General features: G+C 45.0%; 1 protein-coding gene and 1 long non-coding RNA gene across 6 annotated transcripts; one reads left to right on the top strand and one right to left on the bottom strand.

The window, feature by feature from the left end:
* Window positions 1-669: 669 nt before the first annotated feature.
* On the bottom strand, window positions 670-5,132 carry LOC131139693 (uncharacterized). The gene is made up of 3 exons (XR_009132287.1): window positions 5,041-5,132; window positions 4,810-4,900; window positions 670-1,322 (listed from the first exon to the last, which is right to left on the bottom strand). It is a non-coding gene; the product is annotated as an uncharacterized LOC131139693 (long non-coding RNA).
* Window positions 4,898-20,911, top strand: LOC131139692 (ephrin-B2a-like). Of its 5 annotated transcripts, none has more exons than XM_058089518.1 (6): window positions 4,898-5,054; window positions 11,089-11,211; window positions 12,352-12,635; window positions 14,798-14,890; window positions 16,241-16,354; window positions 20,008-20,911. In XM_058089518.1, the coding sequence occupies exons 2-6, from the start codon at window positions 11,096-11,098 to the stop codon at window positions 20,391-20,393; spliced, it is 993 nt and encodes a 330-aa protein (XP_057945501.1). In that variant the 5' UTR covers window positions 4,898-5,054; window positions 11,089-11,095; the 3' UTR covers window positions 20,394-20,911. The 5 variants fall into 5 exon arrangements, with proteins under 5 accessions (XP_057945501.1, XP_057945500.1, XP_057945504.1 ...); XM_058089517.1 differs by having other exon boundaries at window positions 4,898-5,225; XM_058089521.1 differs by having other exon boundaries at window positions 4,909-5,024.
* The last annotated feature ends 15 nt before the right edge of the window (window positions 20,912-20,926 follow it).

Raw genomic sequence — 20,926 nt, 5'->3', positions numbered from 1 at the left:
AATAAGGGCTGCACGGCGGACAAGTGGTTAGAGCGCAGACCTCACAGCTAGGAGACCCGGGTTCAATCCCACCCTCGGCCATCTCTGTGTGGAGTTTGCATGTTCTCCCCATCCGTGCATGTGTGGGTTTTCTCCGGGTACTCCGGTTTCCTCCCACATTCCAAAAACATGCTAGGTTAATTGGCCACCCCAAATTGTCCATAGGTATGAATGTGAGTGTGAATGGTTGTTTGTCTATATGTGCCCTGTGATAGGCTGGTGACCAGTCCGAAGACCGCTGGGATAGGCTCCAGCACCCCCCGCGACCCTCATGAGGATAAGCGGTAGAAAACGAATGAATGAATGATTAACATGAAACACCACCTTTATGTTTTGCCATGAGTTATTTCTTTGATTTTGTGATTGGCTGTCAAATGGATGGATAGTTCTTGGATTTAATAGTGTTTCAAGTGGCTACAGAATAATCCAAAATTGAGCCAAAGAAAATGGCAGTATTTCGATAAAGAAGGTGAGAAACTGTAGTGAATTCAAGAAATAACTCATGGCAAAACACAGGTGATGTCTGTGTTGATCTTGATCATGTCTTTGTCAACAAACAATATATTGGCAATGTATTGTCAATAAAGACGCGACAAGACGTGAATGTTCACACACCAAGGCATTTTTTTTACATGAACCAAAAAAAACACGTACTAAAATAATATAAGTTATAATAATGATTTTCCTCTAAATGCATTCTAATTTGAAAACTCACCTGTGAATTTCCAGAATGAGAAACGGGTAGAGGGGCTGCCCCTAATGTGACTACTTCTTCCCCCACCCCCTCAATGCAGGACGTCATCGCTTTTCTCATTTGTTTTCTTAACATACTAGCAGGAATGATGGATGTTTATATCACCAACAAACACAAAAAAATAGTTTGCGTGAGGAGACACAGTTGTGCCATTGATTGTGAGAGTGGACGGGGAGGCACCTTGCCTTCTCAGAATCTCACCACTATGACTGGCCTGTTGGCTGAGGGCATGCAAACGCTGCACAGGTTGTCGTTTGCAGTCACTTACAGGCCATGAGGTCTAATGAGGATCGTGTGCACACTCACAGTCATTTAGTGGAAAAGAGTGTCAAAATCCCCACGTATCGTGACACTCCCGACATTGGTCCAATTCATCTCATCACCCTGCACAGTTAAAGGTGTCACTGTGAAGGGGATTTTACATGACTCACACAAAAAAAAACCTTTAAAAGACACTCGCATTTAGATGCACCCGCTCATTGGGAGAGATGCTCATGGGGTAGAAGGAAGAGCCGCAGTGAACCAGCAACTGTTGGTGAAAGAGGAATTCACAGGTAAGTCATAATCATCAGGTATCTGATCAAGATTGAGCAACATTGTCAGCGTCTGCTTTATTTTCACTGAATAAACTCTTAGTGGGTAACACAGTGGAGTATGTGGTTAGCTTCTGGGTTTGAATCTGTGCGGTTCACCCCATTCTTTACTGGGTTCCTCTCAAAGTTAAAAAACTTTTTAGCATTTAACTCCTTATTTCTAAAATCACAAATACTTTAACTTGCTAATATAGTTCATCTTCAAACAGCTAAAATAATGCATAAGGCTAAAAATAACTAATTACCTAAAAAATGTAATCCAATACTTCTCTACAAGAGAGGAGAAATATGATCTCAGGGAAGAAATACATTTGAAACACTTCTATGCTAGGACTACGTTAAAAAGCCATAGCATTTCAGTATGTGGAATCAAACTATGGAATGGATTGAGTAAGGACCTCAAACAATGCACAACGATGAGCCAATTCAAGAAACAATACAAGCAGTTGATGTTTGCTAAATACAAGGATGAAGAGTCTTGAACCAGTCATGATGTGCTATATATATCACTATATTGACACTTACTATGGTACCCATTATGTCATTGGATGCTCATATCACCTCGTACTTCGGTACATGGTACATTATTAAAAAAAAAAAACAAAAAAAAAACCTTAAACTGTATTATGGAAAGCAGGAAGTGAACAAATGTAACAGTTACTGATTGTAAAAGTACCAGATGGAGGGGTAGGATTTAATAAGCTTTGCTTCTTCCTACTCCTTTTGGACATGTGGAACTGTGAACTGATTATGTGATGCATTCAATTGTAATCTGATGCATGTTCAAATGAAATAAAACCATTACCATGTTAGGTTCGGGGTGTACCATGAACAAGATAAAGACCTGTTACTGTACTCTTGTAGCAAGAGAAAATAAATGTATGCATCAGAAATACATGTATATATTAGAAATGCGACAAAATTAGAATTTTCATGTATTTCAGTTGGCTGCACGGTGACAAGTGGTTAGCACGCAGGCCACATGGATTCGATTCCCCGCTCGGGCATCTTTGTGTGGAGTTTGCATGTTCTCCCCGTGCATGCGTGGGTTTTCTCCGTGTACTCCGGTTCCTCCCACATTCCAAAAACATGCTAGGTTAATTCCGGACTCCAAATTGTCCATAGGTATGAATGTGAGTGTGAATGGTTGTTTGTCTATATGTGCCCTGTGATTGGCTGGCGACCAGTCCAGGGTGTACCCGGCCTCTCTCATGAAGTCAGCTGGGATAGGCTCCAGCATCCATCCAGGATGGATCTCTGATTTTAGCTGTGTGATGCAAAAGTCCAACTGACAAGCGGTCAATAAGACACAATAAGGCGAAACGAGTCGATGTTGACACTAATAATGTCTCTTTTAACCCTCGGATACTAACTGTTCAAAATGATCTTTTCCAGCTAATGTGTTGCAGCGATCTCGCCACGTGGTTTGTGATGACGCAGTCCCAAATTGAGGTTAATGCTAATCGTGATAGGGGTTGATTTCATCTGACACCTGCCATGTTAGCATTAGCTTCACGTTGGGAGATTTCATGCAAATTCATGGAGGAGGAATATGGACCACAAACACAAAGGTACAATTTGCTTGGACGACATGCTTTTAAGCAATGAATCATCATTTAATTTGGTAAAACAGCATTTAGCATGTGACCCTTTAGCCTGAATGAATCATTTCATCAAAAAGAGATTATATTTTATTCTTTTTGGTAATATGCAGATTATACTGCATCCTCAGTTTCCTTTGTTGTGCATGGATTTACCAAAAAGAGGGATGGAGATTGTTGATGTAATGACAGTATGTGTGTAACTATATGTTTATTATTTAATATATAACAAATAAAGTCTAAAATATCCTGGACTTCGGTACAAGGTGCATTATTTAAAAAAAAACAAAACAAACTTAAACTGTATTATGGAAAGCAGGAAGTGAACAAATGTAACAATTACTGATTGTAAAAGTACCAGATAGAGGGGTAGGATTTAATAAGCTTTGCTTCTTCCTACTCCTTTTGGACATGTGGAAGTGTGAACTGATTATGTGATGCATTCAATTGTAATCTGATGCATGTTCAAATGAAATAAAACCATTACCATTACCATAAAATACAGTGTTTCGAGTTCTAATTCAATGTATTCCCTCACCCGCAACAAGGTAGACTACAGGACAAACTAAAGATTGTTTTAACCAGCTACAGAATAAGTCAGACATGTTTACAAAATGTCACTGTGTATGCTTTCCTTGTAGTCAAAACTTGAAGTTTAAATGAATTATAAATATGATGTTTTCTGCACTTTAGGCTATGCAGCTCTGTGTGTTCTTGACACCAACAAACATTACAGCACAGTTCACTCATCATTTGTGCAGCTTTGGTCTTTGCAGAGACGTTGATGTCAGCCTTTATGCATCGGGATCTCAGAACTCCCAAACACCAACATCTCCAATCAGATAACGCCTCATTGCCATTCATTCGTTTTGGTATACTATATATGTCTATATGTGCTCTGTGATAGGCTGGCGACCAGCCCGAAGACAGCTGGGATAGGCTCCAGCCCCCCCGCGACCCTTATGAGGATAATCGGTAGAAAATGAATGAATGAATGAAAAACACAATGTGGCAGCAATATTAACACCGAACACCACATTCATGTTTTGCCATGAGTTATTTCTTTGATTTTGTGATTGGCTGGCAAATGGATGGATAGTTCTTGGATTTAATAATGTTCCAAGTGGTGATTGCGGCTACAGAATAATCCAAATTTGAGGCAAAGAAAATGGCAGTATTTTGATAAAGAAGGTGAGAAACTGTCATGAATTCAAGAAATAAGTCACGGCAAAACACTGTTGTTGTCTGTGTTGATCTTGATCATGTCTTTGCCAACAATCAATATATTGGCAATGTATTGTCAATAAAGACGCAAATGTTCACACACCATTCATTCGTTTTGGTATACCTTTGAAGTCAGCTCAACATTAAAGGTCAGCGACTGCACAACTTTGACTCATTTTTGCATCGAGTGGATCAGTTATAGCTCAAGTTCTCGTGAACTTGATTTCTTGAGTAGTCCTGTAGTATTTTCAAGTCGTTCAATCACTTCTCCCTACCCTCAAAGTATGATTTCTATGATTATTTTTAACTCATAACAGCTTATCCTCACTCCTTCTTGCCCAAAGAGCCGTGCTGGTCAGTGGGTGCGAAACCTGGGATTTTAACCCACTGGCTAGTGTGCTTGTTGGGGGTGTGCGGTTGCAAGTTCAAGCCCAGGCAGCGTGCTGGGCTGACCACTGTCACTTGTACAATCTATTGACAACCCTTTCATAAAAAATATTTTTGGATCATCTATCTGAGGCATTTGCATATTCTCCCCATGCTAGCATTAAGTTTTCTTTGGATACATTATAAATAGTGATGTGTAGTGCTTGGTTACCGGTACATAATTCACCCCGGAACGATCGATAGGGGGAGTGGTTGCCACCCGGAGGGGTGGGCGCGAGGGACAGGGGTTTTCCCGCTTCTTCCTGTGGTGGTTGAGAGACAGCGTTCAGGTCTCACGTAGCAAAGAGGGAAAGTTAATGTTTGTGAAGTTTTCTCCCAAATTCGACACTCCAGATGCACAATAAACACAGTTCGGTTTAAAAAAAAGTTGGGTAGAACAAACCTCAGGTGTTTCAGGTGACTTATAAGGTTTGATGTGTTCAAGTTCGATGAAAATGTCTTTCTCTAAAACTGATAAGTCCCAAACGATCGACGCCATGTTTGTTTAGAAGTGAGCTAAAGGGAAGTTACAGACTGAAAAAGGAGCGCTGGATTTGCTCACACTAACTTACCGACAGCAGAGTATGGGTAATATCACCTAATTGGAGCTTTTTAACTTTGCTATTGGGCTATTTTGTAAAGCAAACATGTCATTCTAACTGAGCTACATTGATCTCGTTCTGTGACACAAGAGGGAAAAATGCAGTTTGTAGCTTGGATATAAGTTTTACTAAAGGAATAAATGAACAAGAAAACACAATGATGCAAATACGGTACATCTGTCACATCCTGGTGCCCTTGCTCTGTTCCCCAGTCTCCTCCCTGTTTTTGTGTCTCCCCAGATCCTCTGTTCCTGGCTGGAGGCGGAGCTGCTGAACACACCTGAAGCCAATTACTCCGCGTGCTCTTAAGCTGACTGCAGACAGCTGGGGAACGCCGGATTATTGCACTACAACCGCTACGCTACACATGCCGCAGCTCTGTCTCCTAGTTCCTTGTGTTTTTCCGTTCAGCAGCGCTCGCCTCTAGCCAACCCTCCTTGTGTTTTTCCATGGTGCTCCATTCCGACACCATCGCCTTTTGTTATTACCTTTTGGGCCTAATAAAGCCATCAGAACTCACTCACCTGTCTCCAGTCTCCGTGTCCGGGACCCAGACCCTCCGGGAGCGTAACAGAATAATCCGGCCAAAAGAAAAGGTATGGAACCCGGCGACGCGGACCCGGTCCAGAAGTCCCTTCGCCTTCAAGCCATGCGCCTCTCCAAACAAGAGGAACAATTCGGCGCACTCGGCGCTGGCATGCAGAACCTGGCCGAGAGGCAAGATGCACGCATGACCGCCCTTGAGACCCAGCTCAACGCCGTGCTCTCGGCCCTGCAAGTCCACCCGGCTCTCGCCGCACCTCCGGCTGCGGACGTCCCTCCGGATCCTTCCCCTCTGCCGGTTGTGCCCAGCCCTGCAGCCGTGTGCCCCCAGCTCTCGAAACCGGAGCGCTTCTCCGGGGACTCAGGTGACGTGCGCACCTTCCTGACTCAGTGCGAGCTGCACTTCGAGCTCCAAGCGGCCGCGTTCCCCACAGAACGCGCTCGAGTTGCCTTTGCCACCTCCCACCTCACGGGCAAGGCGGGCGCCTGGGCCACGGCGGAATGGAGCCGTCGCTCGGCCATCTGTTCCTCCTTTTCCTCGTTTGCAAAGGCGTTGGAGCAAGTATTCCAACGGAATCTCCCCGGCCGCGAGGCTGCCCGGACCCTCCTGAGGCTTCGCCAAGACAAGCTCAGCGTTTCGGACTACGCGATCGAGTTCCGCGCCCTCGCAGCAATGAGCGACTGGAACCCCTCAGCTCTCCTGGACGTGTTCTCCGACGGGCTCGCGGAGCGAATCAGAGACCACATGATTCCCCTGGAGACGCCGGGCGATCTGGACGAGTTGATCGCCCTGGCAGTCCGCATCGAGAAGCGCCTGAACTTCCGCGAGCAGGACCGGCTCCTCCGACGCGCCGCGCCGACCTTCGTTCGGAGATCCCCCGATGAGCCCGCCCTCTTCCATCGGCCGTCCACCTCCATGGGGGCACCACCTATGCTGGCACCGGAGGAACCGATGCAGCTCGGCGGACATCGTCTCACGCCGGCCGAAAGGAGGCGTCGCATCCAGCTACGTCTCTGCATCTACTGCGGACAGCCCGACCACAACATCTCCCGCTGTCCCCTCCGCCCAGGCAGCCAACGCTCCCAAGCTACGGTCACGCCCTCTCCTGGTTCGTCGGTGGTCTCACGGACCGCACTTCCTGCCTCGACCACGCCTGCTGCCAGCCGCTTGCAGTTGCCAGGTACACTCTCCTGGTCTGATATCAGTATTGATATCAAGGCTTTTATCGACTCTGGCTCGGACGACTGCTTCCTCGACGAAGCGTTTGTGGTTAGCGCTTCTATCCCGGTGGTGCCGCTCTCGACGGCCAAAGTCGTACGCTCCTTGGATGGGCGCCACCTCGCTAGTGTCACTCACCAGACACACTCTCTGTCGCTCCGCCTATCTGGCAACCACGTCGAAAACTTGACTTTTTTCATCATCCCCTCGCGCTCCGCTCCCGTGGTGTTAGGGCTTAATTGGCTAAGCAGACACAACCCTCACATTGACTGGGCTAAGCCAGCCATTGCTAACTGGAGCATTTTCTGTCACACGCATTGCTTGAGGGGGGCGTGTCCCCGTCTGCCGGCCGCTCGCGCCGTTACCCCCGAGCTCATAGATCTCTCCTCTGTTCCCTCCGCTTACCACGATCTTCGCGACGTATTCAGTAAGAGCAGGGCCATGTCACTCCCCCCTCACCGTCCCTACGACTGCAGTATTAATCTTCACCCCGGTGCCACACTCCCCACCTCACGCCTGTATAACGTGTCGAAGCCTGAGAGAGAGGCACTCGAGGAATATATTTCTTCCTCTCTCGCGTCGGGCCTCATTCGCCCCTCCTCCTCTCCTTTAGCTGCCGGCTTTTTCTTTGTTGAGAAGAAGGACAAATCACTCCGTCCATGCGTGGACTACCGGGCCCTCAATAATATCACAGTTAAAAATAAATACCCACTTCCCTTACTGGACTCTGCTTTCAATTCCCTCCACTCAGCTAAGTTCTTCACCAAACTCGACCTCCGCAACGCCTACCACCTTGTCCGCATCCGAGAGGGGGACGAGTGGAAGACTGCATTCAACACCCCTATTGGCCACTTCGAGTACCTCGTTATGCCTTTTGGCCTCACCAACGCGCCCGCCGTTTTTCAGTGCCTCATAAACGATGTCCTTCGCGACATGCTGGGTCGTTTTGTTTTCGTCTACCTCGATGACATTTTGATTTTTTCTGCCACTCTCGAGGAGCATATCCAGCAGGTGCGGCTGGTCTTACAGAGGCTCCTTGAGAATAAGCTTTTTGTTAAAGCGGAGAAATGCACCTTCCATTCGTCGTCTGTCTCTTTTCTGGGGTTTGTGGTGGAGAAGGGGCAACTCCGAGCCGACCCTGCCAAGATCCAGGCTGTGGTCGAATGGCTCCCTCCTACATCAAGGAAGGACCTGCAAAGGTTTCTGGGCTTTGCTAATTTCTACCGCCGCTTCGTTCAGAATTTCAGTCGGGTCGCAGAACCTTTGAACAGGCTCACATCCCCTAAGGTTCCTTTTGTGTGGTCCCCAGACGCCAATTCCGCCTTTGAGAGACTTAAGTTGTGTTTTACCTCTGCACCTGTTCTTGTCCACCCTGACCCTCTCTGTCAATTCTTTGTCGAGGTGGACGCGTCCGACACCGGCGTGGGGGCTGTCCTCTCCCAGCGCTCCACCACCGATCAGAAGCTGCACCCCTGTGCCTTCTTCTCTCGCCGTCTGACCCCGGCGGAACGCAACTATGACATTGGCAACAGGGAGTTACTGGCCGTCGTCTTGGCCCTACAGGAGTGGAGGCACTGGCTGGAGGGTTCGGCGGTCCCCTTCATCGTTCTGACAGACCACAAGAACTTGGCTTACCTCCGCTCTGCTCACAGACTTAACCCACGGCAGGCACGCTGGGCCCTCTTCCTCACCAGATTCGATTTTACCCTGACCTACCGCCCTGGTTCCCGGAATGGCAAGCCCGATGCCCTGTCTAGGATGCACTCCCCTCCCTCGCACACACCTCGTCGGGAAACCATCCTCCCACCGTCCCGCATCCTGGGAGGCCTTCAGTGGGACGTGGAGAAGCAAGTGTTGGACGCTTTGAAGGACTCTCCTCCCCCGGGGGGCTGCCCGACCGGACGCCTGTTTGTTGTCCCTGCTCTCCGCCCAGAGGTTCTTCGCTGGGCGCACGAATCAAAGCTCGCATGCCATCCCGGAGTTTCGCGCACCACCTTCCTCCTGGCGCAGAGGTTTTGGTGGCCTTCCCTGCGCTCGGACGTCGCTGAGTTTGTGGCCGCGTGCACTACTTGTTCCCGTAACAAATCCTCCCATCAGGCCCCTGCAGGCCTTCTATGCCCCCTGCCCATCCCTTCCCGGCCCTGGTCCCACGTGGCGTTGGATTTTGTCACCGGCCTTCCCCCATCCAACGGGAACACTGTCATCCTCACCATAGTGGACCGCTTTTCCAAGATGGCCCACTTCGTCGCCCTCCCCAAGCTCCCCTCAGCCCTCGAGACCGCCCAGCTTCTGGTCCTCCATGTATTCCGGCTCCACGGCATCCCCATCGACGTGGTCTCCGACAGGGGTCCCCAATTCTCCTCGGCCGTTTGGAAGGCGTTTTGCAAGGCGCTGGGGGCGACCGCCAGCCTGTCCTCGGGCTACCACCCTCAAACTAACGGCCAGTCCGAGCGAGCAAACCAGGACCTGGAGGCCGCCATCCGCTGCGTGTGCCACCAGCAGCCGGCCTCCTGGGCCATCAACTTGCCCTGGATCGAGTATGCCCGCAACTCCCTGGTCAGTTCCGCCACGGGTCTCTCTCCCTTCCATGGGGCTTATGGGTACCAACCCCCAGCCTTCCCCTCACAGGAGGCAGAGTCTTCTGTCCCCTCGGTGTCCGCCCACCTGCGCCGCGCTCGCCTGGCTTGGCGCAACACCCGGATGGCCCTGGCACGCACAGCGGAGCGCAACCAGCGCCTGGCCAACCGCCACCGTGTGGCTGCACCTGAGTACAAGCCGGGACAGAGGGTTTGGCTGTCCACACGAGACCTGCCCCTCCACACCTGTTCGAAGAAGCTCCAACCAAGGTTCATCGGCCCTTATCCCGTGGAACGGGTCCTCAGCCCCTCCTCTGTGTTGCTCAGTCTCCCGGACTCTCTTGGTATCCATCCCACATTTCACGTCTCCCTCCTCAAACCAGTCAAGGTCAGTGACCTCAGCCCTCCAGAGGTGCCTCCTCCTCCTCCCAGGCTTATCGACGGCCACCCCGCATTCTCGGTCAAGGCCATTTTGGACGTGAGAAGAAGGGGCAGGGGTTTCCAGTACCTGGTCGACTGGGAGGGGTACAGCCCCGAGGACCGCTCGTGGGTCTCTCGCGCGCTCATCCTTGACCCTGACTTACTCTCGGACTTTTACCGTCGCTTCCCTGAGAAGCCAGGTAGGCCGCCAGGTGGCGCCCATCGTTAAGGGGGGGGTACTGTCACATCCTGGTGCCCTTGCTCTGTTCCCCAGTCTCCTCCCTGTTTTTGTGTCTCCCCAGATCCTCTGTTCCTGGCTGGAGGCGGAGCTGCTGAACACACCTGAAGCCAATTACTCCGCGTGCTCTTAAGCTGACTGCAGACAGCTGGGGAACGCCGGATTATTGCACTACAACCGCTACGCTACACATGCCGCAGCTCTGTCTCCTAGTTCCTTGTGTTTTTCCGTTCAGCAGCGCTCGCCTCTAGCCAACCCTCCTTGTGTTTTTCCATGGTGCTCCATTCCGACACCATCGCCTTTTGTTATTACCTTTTGGGCCTAATAAAGCCATCAGAACTCACTCACCTGTCTCCAGTCTCCGTGTCCGGGACCCAGACCCTCCGGGAGCGTAACAACATCTGCAGTAATGCAGACTTTAATGTGCCTTGTGGTGAATTTGCAGTCCTCGCATGTTGACAACTGCGGACTTTATTTAAATAATACATGACAAAAAACTGGGTCCTGTACCATTTCCAAGTATCCAATGTGATGAGAGCGTGTCCAAAATGTGCCAACCAACCCGGGTGGCCCCTCCACGCATGAACCGGCAAATGGGCGGGCCGGCTGCTCAGCTGATGGCTGAGCATCGCCACACAATTCCCGTGTTCGGTGCGTGGATGTGTGGTCACACGAGAGATTTTCTCGTCAATTACTCCCAATGTGGAAACCTTCATGAAAGTGCGTCGGGAACTTGATGGCATCTCTCCGCCGCGGGATGCACCTGAAGGCACCACACGCACACAAGCACAGGCGACACATGTTGACCCCCTCCCGCTGCGTGTTATGATAGTGAACCTCCGCGTGTATTTAGTTCGGTGATGGGGAGAAGAATCCCATGGAGCCACGGAGCTGCTGTCATCCTGCTGGCCGTCATCATGCGCTTTTGTCGGGCCATCACTCTGGAGTCCATCCTGTGGAGCAGCGCCAACACAAAGTAGGCACTTTCTTTCTAAACTACATTATTTTAATAATACTGCACATATATATATACTACTGCGTTCATAACATTGCGTGCATTCTGCTGTATTCTGAATAAAATTAGATTCTGCACATAATATCGTTTTTTCATGCATTTATTATGTATTTGACAGATTTACATCAATGGGTGTTTAAAGTGTGGCCTGGGGGCCATTATTATTGGTGCGTGGCATATTGTAGAAATAAAATGAGACAGTGAAAAAACAGCAAAAAGGCCCAATGTAAAGAAAAAAATTCTGAAATTTTGATACTCATAATTAATAACACCAAGCTTTGGCTTTACATAGAGTATATGTGAATGTTTACATATCAATGCGTCCCCGGAATCATTTTATTTTTTTATTTTTATAAATGTGACCCTCAGTGGAAAACGTTTGGACCCCCCTGCAATATACAGAGGAGATTTTTTTAAAACACAAAATTACAACTCAATCCATAGAAAAATTGAATGGAATGTTTTACCATTGTCTGTCATTGTGACCATTTTACAATGACAAAAAAACACAATATAAAAATTAAATAAATATGTGAATAAATAATAATTTCAATATATATACTGTATATAAAAACAACAATCAACATCAAATAATTTAAATAATCATATATATATTTATTTACATCATGCAATAAGTATATACAAAACTATATAGAATTACTACATAAACAACTAGATAAAATACTATATGCAAAAATGTGAAATTCTGAAATTACTTTAAATTTCAATCAATGTGAGCTTTTCTAATTTAATATTTAAGGTGAATTTTCTCAATTTTTGGCGCCCCCTGGAGGCCATAGCGCCCTCAGCATTTCCCTATACTGTATAGCCCAATGGGCCAGTCAGCCGCCTCTGGCACAATAGGTGCAGTTTTGGGGGTGCGTTGAAGCTGAAACCCTGCACTCTCCAAGCTACCAGCCTCTCAGGTTGACGACTGTCCCTGATGCTGTAAAAGCTGGTGTGATTTGGGGCATTTAAGCCCCTGTTATTACTGATTAAATCCATCAGATTTAAGAGCTTTCCAAATGAGCTCCTGGTGCTAAAATGGTGTCATTCACTCGTATAGGAACAAATGACAAGATGGTTGTTTTCTTCACGCAGATTTACTCCGGGTCAAGGTCTGGTTCTCTATCCTCAAATAGGAGACAAGATGGACATTGTCTGCCCACGGGCGGATGCTTCCAAGGGGGAAAAGGAGGAGTTCTACCGAGTTTATCTCGTCCCCCGAAGTCAGATGGAGAGCTGCTCCATAGACAAGAAGAATGCACCACTGCTGAATTGTGACAAACCACACCGGGATGTCAAGTTCACGTTCAAGTTTCAGGAGTTCAGCCCCAACTTGTGGGGGCTGGAGTTCCTCAAAGGGAAGGATTATTACATCACCTGTAAGTCAAACATGTCTGAGTAACATCTTTAAATCTGCACGCTCAACAGGTGGGACGGTGTTTCCTCCCCCCCTTTTCCGCCAATTCACCCACTCTGATTCAAGAAGAGGTTATCGTCTTTGTTGTCCTCTCATTTAGTCAGCTTGCGTGAGAATCACTCGCATGGCCTCCTTATCAGACTGCTGTCGGTGGAACCAGTGCATCTTAGCGGCAACTGATGCATAAGATAGTGAGCAAGTGTGACTGTGCAGCCTCCTCCACCTCGCCACGCTGTCACAGCACACTCGGCTCTGGCAGGACAGTGCCATTCCCAGGGCTTACATGCCCCAAATCACACAAGGCTTTTACAGCATCAGGCAGATTTGACGCGAGCTTTCATGGCAACAGGGCGTCTTGCCTGTGAGATGTTGTTATCTGACCTAAATGCTCCTAACAAGTGTGGATTTGTGTGTGTGTGTGCGTGCGTGTGCGCGTGCGTGTGTGTGTGTGTAAGCGGTTGTGTGCATAGACAAGGGTGACCAAGAGTTCTTGGTGTGTGTGTGTGTGTTTATCCTCCTTAAAACAGCTTAGCTTCAGACAAAAAAAAAAAAACCATCAAATATATTAAGCATTTCAAGCTGAAATGGTATTTGGTTCAACTGTCAAATAAAACTTTTATTCGTTAAATAATTTATGAAAATAATGCATCGAGTCAAAAATATCGTTCAGGGTTGGCATTTGGTGATGTTGCTATACGTTTTTCAACATTTTTGGGATTGATGTACTGATGAAAGTGTTTTTTGTGTTGGATTCTTGATGATGATGGTGACAACAAATGCTTGCAATATCCAAAGGTATCATAAATGTATGGTAAATGAGTTAAAAAAAATGTTAAAAAAAACGTCAATACTTCTGATACTAGCTCTTCATGTTATAAAAGTGATTCTCAAATCAAAATATTGATATGATTGATATACAGGTACATCAGTCATTTGAAGTAATGTTTGACTGAAACGTTTGTTACCATCATTAATTTATTCCAGAACTCTAACTGAAACGGATGTTAACCAAAACAAAATTTCCCACAATAAATAATGTAAATCATATTGCCAGTAAGCCAAAAACATAAAAACACAAACAAGTTCTAATGGTTTTATGATTGTTTTAAATCCATAAAACATATAAAAACATAGAAATGATGGCTGGAATGCGTAAATTAAGATTTAAGGTTAATTTTACCTTCATTAAAGATGTGATTCTTCATAGTATTCATGTATATTATACGTGACTGGATATGACTTTTTATGTCTGTGGCGTCTGTGGTATGTGTAGTATGTAAGTTTTTACGTAGAGCCATGCTTGGTGAACAAAGACGATAAAAACTGCATGCAGACAAAGTTATTTAATAAGAGTCACTGAGAAAATAATCCCCCCGATATGTTAAATATGTGAAGTATTTGTTATTGACCATTTATGTTCATAAATCAAAAATATAATAATAAATACCGCAACAGGGCTGCACGGTGAACGAGTGGTTAGAGACCTGGGTTTGATTCCTCTGGCATTTTTGTGTGGAGTTTGCATGTTCTCCCGTGCATGCGTGGGTTTTCTCCGGGTACTCCGGTTTCCTCCCACATTCCAAAAACATGCTAGGTTAATTGGCGACTCCAAATTGTCCATAGGTATGAATGTGAGTGTGAATGGTTGTTTGTCTATATGTGCCCTGTGATTGGCTGGCGACCAGTCCAGGGTGTACCCCGCCTCTCGCCCGAAGACAGCTGGGATAGGCTCCAGCATGCCTGTGACCCTCGTGGGGATAAGAATGCCACAACATGCTGTTTGGCGAATGGAGGAAGTGAATGGAATAACACATCAAGCTGCTAAACTGACAATGCACGGCGAAACTGTGCTGCTAACTGGGGCGAATGCTAACCAAGGTTCCACTGTCTTAGAAGCACCTCTTATGATGCAATGCAGCCCTACACACGTTATAGCACTACAACAGCAATCATATTGCTAAACAGTAGGCAGTTGGCATAGCTAATGTTGACAACATTTTCAGCATCTTCCTACAGTGTTTCTGTTTGGGGTTGTTTTTTTCTGCTCGAAAGTGATGCAACATTTAGTAAGAGGCTAAACCTTCCCAATAAATTGCACTAATGTTTGCTTCTTCTCTGCATCAGCCACATCGACAGGCTCTCCGCAAAGTCTGGATAACACTAACGGAGGTGTGTGCAGAACTAAATCCATGAAGCTGGTGCTGAGAGTCGGACAAAGTAAGAACTTGGAGAGATGTCTGTGTGTGTGTGTGTTGGGTTGGATGGGGATAGGAAAGATGGAAATGACGCATGTGTATCAGACAAACAATTATCTTCTACTAGTTATTAAGTGAAATATAGTGATATCATGGACTCCTAAGTGGTAGGATAATCTCAGCTACGTATGTCGTCGTTCGCTTATAGAGGGAAAAAACTGCTGTCATGAACACTCAAAGCCCTACTTCTGCTTTCCACCATCAGCACCAACTTGCATGCAATCATTGAGAGTGGCTGTCGCACTCAGTAATCCCTTCCCCCATCTTGGCTCATTTTTTATCTCATCGCATGTAAGCATAATCAAGCAGTGGGGATGCATATTCTGTAAATGACCTATAGAGGTCTTTTTTTTTCCTGAACCTTTTTCCAAAAGAAATATCTGTATGGTTTTTGACAAGCTTATTCTTGTGTTTTTACTTCATTATTGACTTATCATACAAAGAGGCTTAGCTCAATGCATTCATACACATATGTACCATATTCTATATGTCTGTTAATATATGTTTGATTCATAGAAATGGTATTTTCCTTCATATGTGAATGAAAAGGGATGCAACAATTGGGATATTTCTAAATAGCAGACATCTGTGTTTCTGTGTGCAGTTAAATGCTTAGAAATTATGAATTTGTTCAAGCCCCAGAATGCAGTTTTGCAGTCTTTTTTCACATGAATTATTGAACAGTTGGACTTCAAGATGAAAAATCAGCATTTTTTGTGTGTTTCTTCATCTGATCTTGGGAATACGGGGTCGCTTTCATGCTGGGTTTAGAAAACACCATTGGAGTAAACAAGTATTTGTCAGCCGCAGAAAACAGTAATTACTAAAAGGACCTAGTTGTAATTTAGTGTTAAATTCCTGCATATATTAATGTCAGCTAACAGGAGTCATCGGTGTTACAAGCTTTCATTTGGAAATCTCTATTATTAGAAATAACTTTAAATTATGGCCTTTCACTTGAACTTTAAATGGCGTTGGTGTAAATATACATTATTGATAAAGGCAATGCAGTGTGAGATCGGATGTCAAGTCGTTTCATCTTTAAATTACTTAATTTTTGAAAATTTTCATTCAAAAAATATTCTTTTGAATTGAAATGCCATTGTTTACTTAAATTAATTATGCGCTACTCTCAATAATTGATACCGTGGAGTTATACTTAGCTTGAAAGTTTCAATATCCCCTTTTCACTTGCTGTAAACTCATGTTTATTCATTCCATGTTATCTTTCTTCCAGTAGTTTTAAGTGTAATCATTGACTAAACACAGCCTTAAGAGTGGATGTTTATCTCCTCCATGATTGTTGCTGCAGGTTCTTCAGACTCTGAATCGACACTTCAGGAGTCCCCAACTCGATTTCCCCCGACACAATCGAAACCTAAAGGAAAGGATGCTGCAAAAGATAATGCTATCAAGAACAGCACTGGTAAGGATAATATTTCATTTTTAAAAACTCACAACAGGTGGCTGACAAACTGACATTGGAGTAGAAGGAGGGAAACAACAGGAAACAACATGAACCAAAATCTAGACAAAAATGGTTTGTTGAGATGGAACTTTCTCACAGCTGATTAAAGCAAGCATTATTCGATACAGCATCGCTACCTTTTTGCACCCTGCTGACCTCCATCTTGATTGATTGCCTCTGATCACCTAATGAGCCAAAGTGGATCTAAACTCTTCCCTTATCCTTTTACATTTGGTTCAGGTACATAGTTAATAGTTAATGATTCACATTTAATGTTTTATTATTACATTTGTTTAATTAATTAAGCTAACGGGCGGCATGGCGGTCGCGTGGTTCGTGCGCAGACCTCACAGCTAGGAGACAAGGGTTCAATTCCACCCTCGGCCATCTCTGTGTGGAGTTTGCATGTTCTCCCCGTGCATGCGTGGGTTTTCTCCGGGCACTCCGGTTTCCTCCCACATTCCAAAAACATGCTAGGTTAATTGGCGACTCCAAATTGTCCATAGGTATGAATGTGAGTGTGAATGGTTGTTTGTCTATATGTGCCCTGTGATTGGCTGGCGACCAGTCCAGGGTGTACCCCGCCTCTCGCCCAAAGACAGCTGGGATAGGCTCCAGCACCTCCTGCGACCCTCGTGAGGAAAAAGCGGTAGAAAATGAATGAATGAATAATTAAGCTAACATTTTTAGCATAATCAACACGTATACATCATGTCAAGCCACATCTGTCTATTATGACGGCCCAATCGTGTCCCCCTCATAGTCACACAGAGACTGATGCTCTTTTATAACTTTATTCTGACCCAAAAATATATCAACAGTGCAATTCCAACACCGCACACTGTATGTATCTCCAACTCATAAACACATCTCTAGTCCTCCTCTGAACGACCCTGGGCTCTACTTGTGGCCAGCGCACTTTGCAGTGCGGCGCACCCACGCCTCCGTCCCTCTCACTGGCACAAGTGGCAAAGAGGGAGCAGAGAAGGTGTGAGAGGGTTTAACACAGCCGAGTGTAATCTTAACCAATCAAATGAACGCCTCTCATTGCCTTTAAATGTACCAAACTGGACTGCAAATCAGAGGCCACCACCTCGTGGGACACAAGTCATCTGTTCTCTGTTAGTATAAAAATGAGCCAGGAAGCCGCACCGTGCTGCACTGTGGTGTCAGGTTTCAAGACAAAGAGGACTTGGAGGAAACAGAGCAAGTGACCCATTAGACAACTAATGATTAACAACAACTAAAAAACTAATTAGTTGGCATCATATTTTCAGGTTGAGTTTCCATGAAGTGGGATGTCTTTGATCTGAATCAGATGCGATGGGAAAATTCATACAAAAATGTACATGCTGGTTCAGACGGCTACATTAAATAGTGGTTGCTGTGATTGTTTATTCAATTGAAATGTGCCTGACACTCTGTAAAACCTGGCTGTGAGATTTTGGTGACGTGTGTGCACTGTCAGCCAATTTACCACTGCGCAGTGTGCGCTTCGCCTGCACCGAGAATAGACCAGGCGAGCTTTTATCGCGCCTTTGCTGCTCGTTTTTTTTAAAAAGCTAAGCTAAAAATGTGGACACTTCTCACTGATGCGTTGCCATGCCTATCTTAGCGCAGCCCAGATTACCAAATTGGCTTTGCAGAGTGGTGCGCTGGACAAAATCACCACTGCCACGGGGTGCGCCAGCGCTTGGCCACCTTGTGCTGTGCCACAAAAATAGAGCTTGGCGACAGTTTAAACAAGAAGTTTTCCTTTATCTGTTGATGGACTGATGAACAGTCTACAATATGTCAGTTCAATGCTTGATTGCTTATTAAAACATTTTTCTGTCATATATACGTGTATTTATATATATATATATATATATATATATATATATATATATATATATATATACACCTTGAGACTTGCTACATTATGCCTATCCACCAATACATTGTAGATGGACGTTCTTGGGTGTATTGCCACACATGTTGAGAAAGAATATGCAGTTAATGTCTTTTAATTTATAGTTTATTTGTTCAATAATAATTAAATAATAATTAATTATTTGTTGAATATAATGGAAGCCCGTTTCCGCCACTGAAAAAAATGTTATCCCAATGTTAAGTCATAATTATGAGATAAGAAAGTAAAAATTAGTAGATAAAAAGTGATAATTATGAAAGTAAAAGTCAAAATTATAAGATACAAACTACCCATGTGCCACAGGTGCCATCTTCTTCACATTGCAAAAATGGCAACACAATTGTTAATTTTGTCGCCATTTTTGCCAAGTGAAGAAGTGCAGTTTGTATCTCATTATTTTGACTTTCTTATCTCATAATTCTGACTTTTAATCTCCTAATTTGTACTTTTTATCTCAAAATGTTGACTTTCATCTCATAATTTAGGGCGGCACGGCGGTCTAGTGGTTAGCACGCAGACCTCACATTGACCTGAGTTCAATCCCACCCTCGGCCATCTCTGTGTGGAGCTTGCATGTTCTCCCCACATTCCAAAAACATGCTAGGTTAATTAGCGACTCCAAATTGTACATAGATATGAATGTGAGTGTGTTATGACTTACCATTGGGATAACTTTTTTTTTCAATGCGGAAACGGGCTTCCAGAGAATATTCTTATGTTTGAGGTTAACATTTATGTAACCCATTGCTTTCTAATAAATGGGCTGTTCTTCTCATACCTTGCTTACTATTGTTGTCAGTTTTGGAAATATCACTTCTATCAATTCTATCAATATCAATTCTACACTACAGAAAGAGCAATAAAAATATGCATTATTTGCGCTGATACTGTTTAAATGCCATGGGTATGGGTATTCATATTTGACGTAATACTGATGTAGTAATTATACACTTTCCTGTTGACGTGTGGGATGGGTGGGGGGGCTTTGATTTTAATGCAGACCTACAAACATGTACAGATTTATACTACTCAACATGCAATGTGAATCTTGAATACGCTTGCATGCTTTTCCATATTGTTGCATTTCCCTGGTTTCACTTTCAAATTCAGTCTGTACAGCATAGATAAATGAATACATATTATCAGTTTTTTTGGTATTTAAAATCAGGGGGTGGGGGGCGTCCCTTAGGGGGGCATGACAGAAAATAATAAAATGCTTCTTCCATTGTTTGAGACACACTCTCATATGTTCAGACTGAACACACACGAATGCACGTGTTCTCTATTTTCAGTTTAGATAGAAACTAATTCAGGCCACAAAACAACGTGGACGAGAACACTTTTTTTTGGGCTGGAAACACTCCAGAATGTTGTAGAAAGTCCCCAGAGACAAGTGGATGCTGTTTGTTAAGTCATCTTGTCAAAAAACGCGTTGTAACCAGATGATCAGCACCACCAGTTGTTACTCCTTTAATTGACTTGCGCTATACACATTGTATAGATGACGTGTTCTTTTCATGTGAAACCAAATGGAAGCCCCCTCTGGTTGCTTTACCTTCAAAAGATATGTGATAAATGCCACCAGTTTTCACAATGAACCACATACTCACACGTCACAACTTTTTGAATGTCTCCCACCCTGATTCAGTCTTTCATCTCCGTTTCTCCTTCTCTCTCTGTCTCCCGTTGCCCGTGACAGACGCAGGCTCAGAAGCAGGGCAGCTCAACCCCGGTGGCAGTGGCGGCACGCAGCCAGGACTCTTGATATGGGTTGTCTCGGCCTGTGTGATCCTCCTCCTTCTCATCATCATCCTGTCGGTCGTGGCGTGGAAGTGCCGTCGCTGTGTCCCAGATAGGCAGCAGTCTGCGTCTGTGTCCCTCAACACTTTAGCTGTGCCAAAGCGGGACAGCATCAGCAGCGACAACATCGGCTCGGACCGCAGCGAGGTCGTTTTTCCTCTGCAGGCCTCTGACAGTAGACTGTGTCGACATTTTGAGCGTGTGAGCGGCGACTATGGACCCCCTGTGTACATAGTTAAGGAGATTACACCTCAGACTCCAACCAACATTTACTATAAAGTCTAATGTTGGCTGCTTGTACTGACATTCTCTCCTCGCTGTTAACATCAGGATGGATGTGAGACCTGACGACAAACTTCAATAATAATTTTTTTCTCTCCTCAAGAGACAATCAGAGAGGAATATCACTGGCCCTCAAATTGATTCTGATTTGTAAAAATGTTTTAAATATATTAATTTAACATATAGACAAGCAGTGTATTTATAGTCTGAACCCGTATCTTCAGTAAGTGTGTATGTCTGTGGACGGATCTGATGTTGCATCCCGACATTACATTGTAAAAATATACCGTCATGCTTTTTCTAGGACTTGGCAACAATATTAACACATTTTACATTGAATTTATACATTTCTATCTTAGGGTTTTGTCTTATTTTATGGCCCCAGTTATCAATGACATGTGGTCAGGAGAGGTAGGGGAGGAAGAGCCTCACCTGTCAACATGGAAAAGATTATAACATAAAATAAATATTAATATTGGTTCATTGAACTGTGTTATAATTGTATTTTCTGTGTGATTTCAACCAAGTAAAAAAAT

This window comes from Doryrhamphus excisus, chromosome 12 (genome assembly GCF_030265055.1).
Source record: "Doryrhamphus excisus isolate RoL2022-K1 chromosome 12, RoL_Dexc_1.0, whole genome shotgun sequence".
Lineage (NCBI taxonomy): Eukaryota > Metazoa > Chordata > Actinopteri > Syngnathiformes > Syngnathidae > Doryrhamphus > Doryrhamphus excisus.
The sequence above is the reverse complement of the archived record's forward strand: the minus strand, read 5'-3'. Positions and strand labels throughout refer to the sequence as shown.